We start from the raw sequence: 12,677 nt of genomic DNA, 5'->3' as shown, positions 1-12,677 counted from the left end.
AACAAACAATCTATAGGTGTGAAAACGGCCTTAAAGAAATAGCTTATCCAAATATAAAAATGCTGTTATTTACTCACCTTCATATTGTTCCAAAGCCACAAGACTTTTGTTCATCTTCGGAACAAAAATAAAGCTATTTTTAATATTCTCTCATCAGTTTTGTCCAACTTTTAAAAGTGTATGTAATTAACAAGTAAAAATGGATATAAAAAATCTACACACCCCTGTGAAAACAGCTGATTTTTGTGATGTAAAAAAAATTAAACAAATGAAATTTGTATTGCGCTTTTCACAATACATACAGTTTCAAAGCAGCTTTACAGAAAATGCACGTATAATTTAGAGTAATCTGTTATCAGAGATGACTGATCAAGTAATGCATTTCAGAAATGTACATATACAAATCACACAGTTAGCTAACTTCATGTATAAATTTTTGGCAGAAACAATGAGTTCAAATTAATTATTACAAGTTAAATAATATCAGATAAGATAAATCATACCAGATAAATCATATCAGAACATTTGCATGTTTATTGTAACAATTATTATCTATGAAATACCATTTCAGAGTGACACGCACGCACGCACGCACGCACACACACACACACACACACATATATATATTTATATATATATATATATATATATTTATATATATATATATATATTTATATTTAAAAAAAAACTTGGAATAAGTAACTGCATAAGGATGCACACACCTGAACTACTACTTAATTGAAGCACCCTCTGCTTTTATTACAGCACTCAGTTTGTTTGGATAGGAGCCTATCAGCTTGGCACATCTTGAGTTGGAAATATTTTCCCAATCTTCTTTGCAAATTTCTTTTCCATATCTGTTAAATTGCGAGAGCATTTCTTATGCACGGCCCGCTTCAAGTCCCCACACAGATTTTCTATAGGATTCAGGTCTGGGCTCTGGCTGGGCCATGCCAAAACATTATTCTTTCTTTGCGGAAGCCATTCTTTTGTTGATTTAGATGTGTGTTTTGGATCATTGTCATGCTGAAAGTGATTACCTCCACTAAAGCCCCATTTCCAGCTGAAGAAGAGCAGCCAAAAAATGAGACTGCTACCACTATGCGTTTACGGCTAACATACCTTTTGTCCAGAAAGTTCAATCTTGGGCTAATTTTTCCATATGGTTTGGGGAGACTGGATGTTTTTGCAAAGTTTAGCCAGGCTTGTATGTTTTGTTTTGTTTTTTAGTCAGAAAAGGCTTCGTCTAATGCTTTGGAAATTTTTCTTGTAGCCTTTCAACAATGAGATGCTTTATAAGCTCTTTGTGGCTCATGGTTAATCAGTGTCTCTTCAGGTGAAGGCTGGTGTGTACTATTTCACATGAGCTTGATGATTTATTAATTCTGAACACAGACACATAACTATTTATAAAAGGGTGTTAACATTGAAACTGGCTACACACTGTTCGTTTTATAATAGCCCTTTACGACTGTTGCTTGTCAGACTGTACGAAAATGATCCCCGCTGTAAGCCATGTCGCACTGTGCGATCTCGGTTATCATTAATGTCAGGCTGTACACGGCAGTCAAGGCAAGGCCGTTAAACACGCAAGAAGACTTTTCAATCCGTGACCCGTTCAGTTACGTGAGCTGCATTTACATGTGGTTTAGAAATGGTGGATAGAAGACTAGCATTAATTTTGATCATGGCTTCTCTTGAAAATAAATCTGAAAAAAAAAAAAAAAAAAAAACCCCGAGTACTATGTGTGTTGAGCAAGTGGTGGTTGTTGGTGAACATGTCAAACTAACGATCAAAGACTTTAGATTTTTGCCTAGGATCCGAGGAATCTTTTAGGATTCACAAAAAAATTCTTGGACGACCAAATCGTGGACAAAATCATACAGTGTGAACCTGGCTTTATGCAGTTATTTCAAGTTTTTATTTTTATCTTTAAGGTTTAAGGGGCATTGCATAGGTTGTTATATTTACATTAAACTTTGTTAATTATCTTTTTTTTTTTTTTTTTTTTACATTACAAAAACAGTTGTTTTAACAGGAGTGTGTAGACTTTTTATATCCATCCTATCCTACATTAAAACATTGTAAAAGGAATCCATATGAATCGATCAGTTTAATTCAGGTATTCAGGTCTGAGGAGACAAAATCACTTTACACACTGTAAAAATAGTATAAATATCCGGATTATAGATAGATGGATTGATAGATATGTGAAAGATATTTTGAAGTTGTAAAAAGAAAGTACTATTTCAGTCTTTCTACTTCAAAATGTCATGTAAAGTTCATTTGTAAAATTTACTAGCAATTGTTATGGAAAATTGTTTCAAAGTAAATGCTACATCAATGTTTAGGTGAACCAATGTATGAACAGATTTAGGCTTTTATTCACAACCGAGCTTACTTAATGTGCCAGAAAAGCCTAATTGGTTCTTGCTTTTGTAACAAACACATTTGAGCTGCCGTTTACCATATTTGATGTTCTCTATTTATTGGGTGTACTGTATGTATGAATGAAAGAGATATTATTTTCATTTTTGGACGAACTATCCCTTTTAAAGAGGTCCTCATGACACTTCAAGCTGCTTTTTTTCCATACAATAAAAGTGAGTGAGGGTTCTTTGGATGCTGACAAGGTCCAAAAATGTCCTTCTCCTTCACCAAAGCTCTGAAATCTCATTTGCACTCCTGCATATTCAAACTTGGAACAATGGATTCATTATTGTGGCCCCGGTTTGGTGGGCCCAAAATGGCAGTGGTTCCCAATCTGGGGTCCACCCCCATCTTACACATGTCTACATCGGACGTACATTGACTTAATCCATAGTTATGGCGACTGTGTTTGTGTGCTCAATTAAAAGGTTTTTAGTATCTGATTCTGGGGAACTGGACAGATTTTAAATACTGTCATTTGCAGAAAAGTGTGTGTTGATGTAAGTGCAGTAATATGAGTACACTTCCTTAAAGTAAAATGCGTGCCAAGAGGGCTGCTGTTGTATGTGTGTGTTTCTCTAGTATATTTGGGTGTGTCTTGACAAGTGTGTGTCTGTGCTGAATGAAGTAATGTTCGTGTTAATGAGGTAATATATATGTGTGTGTGTGTGTGTGTGAGAGAGTTGGGTGTGGTGTTTTGCAGGAGGTCATGTTGACAGACATCTACAGGAAAGTACCGGCCTTATTGACCCATTTACATATGTGTATTTGCACACTCGCAAGGCGTTGGTCTGGGCAGAAACACCACTTATTTGCAGAGGGTGTGGCCAGTGTGCGTGTGTGCACGCGTGTGTGTTTGCAGAGGGAGTGACCGGCGCCCAAATGTCCGAGTGCGTCAGTGTCCGCAGTAGAAATCTCCACACATACACTCAAACACATGTGCTACTCCACCCCACTGGAACTGGGTCAGATGTGTGTGTGTATGATTCTTCACATAAGAAATTGCTGTTTTGACAGAAGTTTTATGGCCCTTCTGCTAAAAGCTATGAATTATGTGATGTAGAGACATTGACTGACCAAGACCAAATGTGATTTTTGTGTGTATGGAGGCACTTCAGTTCTCTCAGTGTCTTGAAGTTTGTTCATAGCGCACTTGACTTGTATCGAGTATGTTACTCTGTGTATGCAGGAATCTAGGATTGGGTTGGAATTAAGTTTTGTCCACCCGCTATATATATATATATATATATATATATATATATATATATATATATATATATATATATATATATATATATATATATATATATATAAATATAAATATAAATATAAATATAAATATATATATATATATATATATATATATATATAAATATAATATAATATAATATACAGTGTTCCAAATTATTATGCAAGTGACATATCAGTACATAAACATTCAGATTTAAATTTTTCAAACAAAGTGTATTTTTTTTGTTTGATTACTCATATCTTTTTAGATAACTGGTATCAATCTCAGACAGGTTTGTTAAGTAGTTTGCCTGGTCTTTTTAGGTAAATGGAAAACCTATTTACTATAAAGAGGTTGTTCCACATTATTAAGCACTTTGCGGTTCTCATGCAATATGAGGAGGAAGAAAGATCTTTCTGAAGATTGAAAGCATGATATGGTGCAATGTCTTGCACGAAAACAACTACCGGTAATATTTTGTGAAAATTGAATAGAGATTATCGAATTAACAAAAGATTTGTGAGTGATTTAAAACACAGAAGAACTCGGTCAGGTAAAGGCTTATTAAGGAAAGTTTCTGTCAAACAAATGAATTGTATTTGAAGGTCAGCTATAAAAATGCCACTGTTGAACAGCAAACAGGTATTTGAAGCTGCTGATGTCTCTGGAGTCTCAAAACCCTCTCCTTGCAGGCTGGCAGTTGGATGTTTTTTTTTTTCAGAAACAAGTGGATGGTTTATTTTTAATGGCACCCTAGATCGCGTCGGAGTATTATGTTTATTCAGAGAATTTTACTGCAGATTGTTTTGTAAACAAGGCACAGTGTAATGGAGAGTTATTTATTCTAAGTGAATGTATCCAAAAAAGATTAAGCAGTATTTGGCTGGTCATGTGATTCAAGATGGCGGCCCCCATGCAGCGACCTGCTCCATGTGAAATAAAACTGCTTTTATTCTACTGATACTGTTTGACTGGAGTCTACAATCATACTGTATCAGTGTAACATATTTTTAAAGTATAACGTTTTTTACTTTGTTCTATTTATTTCTTGACAAAAAAAAACCTAGTTCTCTTTGCAAGTGGACTTTTTTTTTTCTTTGGTCCTCTTAGCTAAACTGTAAACTTTCTCTTTACTCAGTTGTTGTTTGGCAAACAGTTAAGATTTTTAGTTTCCAACGTTATGGTAGGTTTCCTGTCCAATTTTGCAATGATAATGATGAGTGCACATGACATTTACACTTACATTTGCTGTCTGTTGCTAATATACAGCCATAAATATTTGGAATTACAATGTCACAGTAATTCAGTGAATCTTAAGTGTTTTGTGACCACTGGAATAAAGAAAGTGGGGAAAAAAAACTCCCTTACATTTTGAAAATCCTGTAATCTTATGAGCCTTAAAAGCTGTTCACACTGCAATAGACCTTTCTGCAACATTTGTATTTATGCAAATGAGCCTTATTGCTGGTGCCGTCTGAACTGTACATTTAAATCCAGTCTATATTTATCTTCTTTTTTTTTACTGGGTGGGAAGACAGCTAAAATACAGCAGGTTTAGACGAGATCTAGTTGCATATATTACAGGAGTGAGATGAAAGAAACGTGTACAGTGTACAGTGTGTTGCTGAATGTCGTTTTATTTCAACACTGATTTGATTTTTCTTTCCCCTGTAATATGCACCTCTATATAAGGTGATCCCACATTATGTTTATACCATGAATAACAGTACATTTTATTTTTGCACATTTTCTCACTTTGTAAACAAAAGAGGTATTTTGTGGTCTCGGATCCACCCTATAGTTTGGGTGGCGTTTTACACCTCTGCCTGTACGCATGGACACGTGTATATGAGTGTGATGCTAGTTTGTCTTTCTGTGTGTGTTTTGTGGTTTGCCGCTTTTGTTAAGTGTTATTTTTTACAAACATGAGGGGAAACTTCAAAATCTTGTGGAGAACCTGTTATACACCAATACACCTGCCGTTTATTAAAATGTGGTGAAATTACAAACTCATTTCAGGTTCTTTTAGTATTATTTTGAGGTTATTTTGAGCTGCTTACTGTGACTGTTAACTGTGCAAGGTTTTAGTAGTTATAGACATGAATTTAAACATTTATTGTGTGTAGGCTTATTAACCTATCTGAGTAATTTTGAAAATACATGAATGCTTTTCTGATTTTAGATTTTATATAGCCTAGGTGATAAGTGATGGTGATGTTGGTAATTGATATAGGTGTTGTTGATTTAGAGAGATGACAGTTGCTGTTTTTTTTATTTATTTATTAGAATTGGTAGCTACTCTAATGTCTTGCCAAGACAAGCAATTTCACCTAAAGTAAACACAATCATGTTTGTCTTAAATGATCGTAAACAGCTGTAAAAAGTTTTTAAACGATATTTAAATTTAAGTAGAATTTTTTTTTTCCCTTTTATTACGTATGTTTTGAGTGTTTACTTGAATACTTGGCTTTTCTCCTATTATTTGTCTTGTTTGTAATTTCTGCCTGTCTGTATTTTATTACAGTTTATTTAATACCTTGCAATAATATTTACTTGGAGACATGCACAATAACAAAAAATACTGATAATTGATCATAAAATATGGCCAATACTCATATAGACAGTGCTTTTTACTGTAGCATTTTACAGTCTTTTACAGACTGCATACCAGAATGCAGAATCTTCATTGTTTTTTATATTAACTGCTGAAATTATGATATAATGACAAACGTAGACATGATGATATTGGTAGTTTATGCAGATGTTATGTAGATGATGTTGGTAGCTAGTAATTTATCTAGGCAAATGTTGGTAGTTCATGCAGGTTGATTTTTGTCTTATGACAATCTGTTTACGTTTTTCTTTATTTTTCAGAATCCGCTTTAGAGGTTGGCAGCAGAATGGCATTGGGGGGCGGGGACAGCACCCTGGGGGCGGTGCCAGAGGAGAGGAGAAAGACGAGTGGGGCGGAGCTAAGAGAGTTATGGAGAAAAGCCATTCTGCAACAGATCCTCCTCCTGCGGATGGAGAAAGAGAATCAGAAACTACAAGGTAAAACACAAACACATATGCAGTGACTCATATCATTGTGAACACTTTCATTCAGCATACAAATATTCAAGTAATCCGTCTAACATTAGGATGCCTTTTGCAGACTCAATTAACAAAAATAAAATCAATTATGAAATCATTTATCAATTATTGATTTATTCAGTGAATGGTATTCAGCATTAAAAGTATTTAGGCATTTAGGTTGCTATTAGATGGGTGATTTGTCTGGTTTACATTCAGCCGGCATACACAAAAGCATCTTCCATAAATAGTAGCACACACACACATCTGCAAAACCTGGCGCACCCATGTGCAGCCTTACCAGGAAGTCCCTGCTGCAGGTTTCTGGCACAGATGCGTTCTGATTTGGGCGTGTTCATGATTGGCAGATTGTCACGTCCTGCCATGCCATGCTATGCTCAGTCATGCTTTTTATTACCTGAAAGGAAAGATCAGAAGCTTGAAAAGAAAGCAGCCAGACCTATTGAATAGGGTGTGTGCATATAAAAGTGGGTCAGAAGGAGTGTACTGGGAAGACTGTCTGCCCTACTTCTCGCCTCTTTTTATTACCATGTTTCTTCTCAATCACAAGACATTTGATGTGTGTCACTTTGGAGACTTCTATTTCTGTTTCTTTCTTTTTTTTATGGTTTAATTTTTTCCCATGGGTAAGGATGGGTGGGGTGGGGAGGGGAGGGTATTATTCTCCTGTTCCTGAAATTTCCCTTCTTGCTGTTATGTCTCTTCCTGTGTTTGTGTGTGTGTGTCTGAATGAGAATTCTCACTGGTGCAATAAGTGCGATTAGACTTACTAGGCTTACTACAGCTAGCTTTTATTAACATAACAACAAACGACGACAAAACAGATACAAATCAAAGACCACATTGCAAGGACAGCACAATAATGCAGGTTTGCACTGCACAACATCAGGAAGAACAGGCCCTTCCTAACAGAGCATCCTCCACAAATTCTGGTCCAGGCCCTTGTCATTTCTAGGCTGGACTATTGCAATGTTCTTCTGGCTGGACTTCCATCATGTGCAACCAAACCTCTAAAATTGATCCTGAACGCTACAGCATGACTGGTCTTCAGTGCACCCTCCTACCTTCACTCGCTCTTATGAGTCTACATCCCCTCCAGAAGCCTGAGGTCATTAAGCGAGCAACGACGCCTCGTGGTACCTTCATTGAGAGGCACAAAATCACTTTCCAGGGTGTTTTTGTTCAAGGTTCCTTGCTGGTGGAATGATCTTTGCAACACTACCTGGAACGCAGAATCCCTGAATTCCAGCAGCACTTGACTGCATCCCGCTGAAAAAAAAATCTTCAACTGTGCTTTAATTATTCTTTAATCTCTCCGTTTTAGCTTGTACTATTCTAAACGATGCCTGAAACTTTGCATTACCTGCACTTGTGTTTATTGGCTCGATATGATGAATCGCTTGTTGTATTCCTTATTTTGTAAGTTGCTTTGGCTAAAAGCGTCTGGTAAATGAATAAATGTAAACAATAACAAATATGGACTTCACACTATATATATAGACATAAATGTTTCAAATTAATTTTCTTGTTAATTTTGAGCAATGTGACTTAAGCTTAGTTTATCACATCAGAGTTCATAAATGGTACCAGAGCCTGGCCACTCCCTATTAAGCCCTATTGTACTGAATTTTGGTTGTAGTTCCACCAGATTTCCACTGGGGGCGATCGCCCATGAGTGCAAAATGAATGGGAGTCTATGGAGCTAGACGGCTAAATTTGTCTGTTTCACTCGATTGCCATTGAGAAATCTCAGATTTGATTGTAGGTTATAGGTCGAAAGTTGAATGAACGAGTACTTATGTCCTTTCGATTTCTTACAGGTTGAGTTGTTGTTACCCATAACACGCTAGCATTCTAGCAGAGCGTGAAAGCACCAGAGTGACTGAAGGATTGCCGTGAAGCAGTATCTCTGGTCGTACGATGTGTATGACGTCATTGACATTTTAAAGGACTTTTTAAAGCAAATAAGTGACTCTAAAAAAAATCTAACACCCAGCAATGTGTAATTTCTTTGCATCTCCTTTCGAATACAACATTCAAATTACTAGACAAAAAATTATATCCTGAGAAAAGTGGATTTTGAGGGGTATAGTATGGAAGCTTGTTTCTGCCACAAAATAAAAAAATTTAAATGATAATTGTGACTATCTCACAATTGCGAGTTTACATCTCACAATTCTGACTTTATTTCTCAGAATTACGAGATACAAAGTCAGAATTGCGTGAAATAAAGTCGCAATTGCGTGTTATAAAGTCAGAATTGCAGGATATAGTCAGAATTGCGTGAAATAAAGTCGCAATTGCGTGTTATAAAGTCAGAATTCTGACTTTTCTCGCAATTGCAACTTTATATCACGCAATTCTGACTTTATAACACGCAATTGCGAGTTTATATCTCGCAATTCTGACATATTTTCTCAGAATTGTGAGATATAAACTCACAATTGTGAGATATAAAGTCCAATTCTAAGGGGGGGAAAAGACTGACTTTTTTTTTTTTTTTTTTTTTTTACCTCAGAATAGTTTATCTCACTGTTCTGACTTTATAACATGCAATTGCGACTTTATATCATGCAATTCTGACTTTATATCTCCCAACTGCGTATTATAAAGTCAGAATTGGGTGATATAAAGTCGCAATTGCGAGAAAAAAAGTCAGAATTCTGACTTTATAACACGCAATTGCGACTTTATATCTCGCAATTCTGACTTTATAACACGCAATTGTGACTTTATTTCACGCAATTCTGACTTTATATCATGCAATTCTGACTTTATATCTCCCAATTGCGTATTATAAAGTCAGAATTGTGTGATATAAAGTCGCAATTGCGAGAAAAAAAATCAGAATTCTGACTTTATAACACGCAATTGCGACTTTATATCTCGCAATTCTGACTTTATAACACGCAATTGCGACTTTATTTCACGCAATTCTGACTTTGTGTCTCGCAATTCTGAGAAATAAAGTCAGAATTGCGAGATGTAAACTCGCAATTGTGAGATAAAGTCACAATTATCATTTACATTTCATTTTGTGGCGGACACAATCTTCCATAGTATAGCGCCATAGACCTCCATTCATTCTGCACTCATCCTGTGAGCGCCCTCATATGGAACCAGAGTGGAACCGCAACCAGTTCAGAAGCCGGAAGTTTACTGAGAGTGGAAGTTCTCTCCTTATTAGACATTCTCTGATGGTACTGAAAAAGTTATTAAGTTAAATGCTCTGTGGTGTCATGCGGTTGTTAATGTGCTATTCTTTAGCTCTATCTTTATTCTGCACATAATTCAGTTTCTTAACCTTTTATTCGATGTGTGTACAGCATCAGAGAGTGATCTGCAGTGCAGACGACTGAAGCTGGACTATGAAGAGATCACTCCATGTCTGAAAGATGTCACTCTGGTCTGGGAGAGAATGCTCAGCACCACTGGGAGGTCAAAGGTCAGATTCGACACAGAGGAGATCCACACAGCTGTGGGACAAGGTAACTCAAATGCATACACACACACGCACGGAGACATAAGAATGTTGAAGTTGATTTGAGGTTTGGCCTCAGCCTGGATTAACTGAACTAAAACTGCTCATTGAGTGAGGAGTATGTAATATGATGTTTTAGACAGTTTATGTATCGGTTTTCAGTTTAGAGAAGTGTACATTGTGATAACTGTGCATTTCTTATTTTGAAGCCTTTAATTGACTTTTCCTGGAAAAAAAGAAGTTTATTATTATTTTTCATATTTGATGGTGTATGCCAAATATGTATGTGAGTGTTTTATTTGCATAGATGGAAGAGCTGTCTCATTGATTGTCAGCTTTTTATAGTGGTAGTTCTGTAGAACAGTATTGTGAATGGTGAGCTTGCATGCACTAATGCGCACACACACACACCTGTTCAAGTTCAGTGGAACTGTGGCATTTACATGAATTGTTCACGTACACCTACACATACAAAAATGTTACACGTAGTTTACCATGCAATCACGATAGATCTGGTGTAGTTCTTCACACAGTGATTAATCATACTGATTTATGTATGATATACTGCGGTGGAGACAAAATGACGAGTGTTTGCAATTCTTTTTGGTCACGCTAGTGGGACAGACTTTTCACAAGGAACCATGTTTTAAGCTTGTAGTTGGTTTTTGGATTTGTGATGTTTGTAAATGTCATCTTCTGATGCGTGTGAATGGGGATGCGTGTTACCGTTTTACGTCAGTCCTTGTCAATGTTGACTTTGTCCTCTTAAAGTGATTGAATGGACATCCATCTACATGTCAGATGAGATCACAGTTTGTGAGTGTTTTCTTCAGTAATGTGTGGTGTTCTGCTCAAGGCATGTAAACATTCAAAGCTCCATCAATTAAACTCTTTCTCCTCTTTGCTCTGATTTTTCTCTCTCTCAGGCGTTCCTCGTCAGCATCGAGGAGAGATCTGGAAGTTGCTTTCAGAGCAGTATTTGCTGAGGAAGGAGGGGCCCAGCGCCAAACCTCCTAACAATAACGCTCCTTACAAAGAGCTTCTGAAGCAGCTCACATCTCAACAGCATGCCATCCTAATAGACTTGGGTTAGTATTACAAACACAATGGGTCTGTGCCAAAACCTAGTGAACTGCATTGCTGCCTAAATCTTACATGTGCACCATCTCACTAAAATGGAACCTCATAAGTGACCAATTTGGGACATTCTTGATAGGCAACAACTGTGCTTGATGCACAAATAATGTTCCTCTCGTGAAGCACACAGGAGACTGGGCCCACAACTGATTCTGATAGAATTATACATTAGCATGTTGCTATGCTAACAATTCAGTATTTTTTTTAAACAGTGGTTCTCAACCAAGGAGCCAGTATCCACTAGGGGCCTCTGCAAACTTACAGTGGGGCCACAACAAGATTTACAATTATTAAAATTATTTATATTTAGTTATATTAACAATCTTTATTTAGATGCTAAAATAAAGATGTATCAATGGGTATTTTTTGTGTTTTTGTTTGTTTATTTATTTTTATTATAACAGCTTAAGAAGGAGGGCCTTCAAATATTGTCTTGGACACAGTGGGGCCGTGAGGTGAAAAAGGTTGACTGTTCTAAAAAAAATATATAGAATTCTCAAATGTCGGGTTAAATTGTAAATAAAATTAAATAAATTAAATGTAGTTATTTATAAAAGTTATTTAAAAATATTAAAATGTACTCTTTGGGATTGAATGAAAGTAAATTGTGTTAATATACACTACTGTGTTAAAAAATTTTTGGGTCAGTAAATTGAATTCAAGGACACATTAAATTGATCAAGTGATTAGTGAATACATTGATAATGTTACAAAAAAATATTTCAAATAAAGGCTTTCTATTCATCAAAGAATCCTGAAAAAAGTATCATGGTTTCCACACAAATATTAAGCAGCACAACTGTTTCTAACTTTGATAATAATAAGAAATGTTTTGTGAGCAGCAAATCAGAATGATTTCTGAAGGACCATGTGACACTCAAGACTGGAGTAATGATGCTAAAAATTAAGCTTTACCATCACAGGAATAAATTACATTTTAAATGTATTAAAATAGAAAGTCATTTTAAGTCGCAATAATATTGTACTGTATAATATTTTACTGTATTTTTGATCAAATAAATGCAGCCTTGGTGAGCATAATAGACTTCTTTCAAAAACATCAAAAGATCTTACTGACCCCAAACTTTTGCAATGGTTTGATCAAATTAACCACTTAATGTCCCCATTAACTTTCACAATGTGTGATATTATTGTTTTCAATAATGTCAAATGCCCTTAAAATGCTGTCTTGGTATAGCCTGGCAAGCCAGACCTACATCAAGATGTTGGGTCTGGCAACTCACCATAGACACGGCTCAATCCGAGGGGCGGGATAAACGGCTGTCTTTCAAATTCCCTCTGCA

At 36.0% G+C, this 12,677-nt stretch overlaps 1 protein-coding gene across 7 annotated transcripts in view; it reads left to right on the top strand.

Moving 5' to 3' along the window:
• The window catches only part of tbc1d1 (TBC1 (tre-2/USP6, BUB2, cdc16) domain family, member 1), a 76,356-nt gene that overhangs the window by 53,070 nt on the left and 10,609 nt on the right, over positions 1-12,677 (top strand). For all 7 annotated transcript variants that reach the window (XM_081362140.1, XM_081362139.1, XM_081362137.1 and 4 more), the window contains 3 exons: positions 6,537-6,713; positions 10,082-10,243; positions 11,163-11,324. In XM_081362140.1, coding sequence (XP_081218266.1) covers positions 6,537-6,713; positions 10,082-10,243; positions 11,163-11,324 — 501 coding nt within the window. The remainder of the gene's footprint in view (positions 1-6,536; positions 6,714-10,081; positions 10,244-11,162; positions 11,325-12,677) is intronic.

Source organism: Scardinius erythrophthalmus (assembly GCF_964197995.2).
Source record: "Scardinius erythrophthalmus genome assembly, chromosome: 3".
In the NCBI taxonomy this organism is placed as follows: Eukaryota; Metazoa; Chordata; class Actinopteri; order Cypriniformes; family Leuciscidae; genus Scardinius; species Scardinius erythrophthalmus.
Note: the sequence above shows the minus strand (reverse complement) of the source record. Positions and strands in the feature narration are given on the sequence as shown.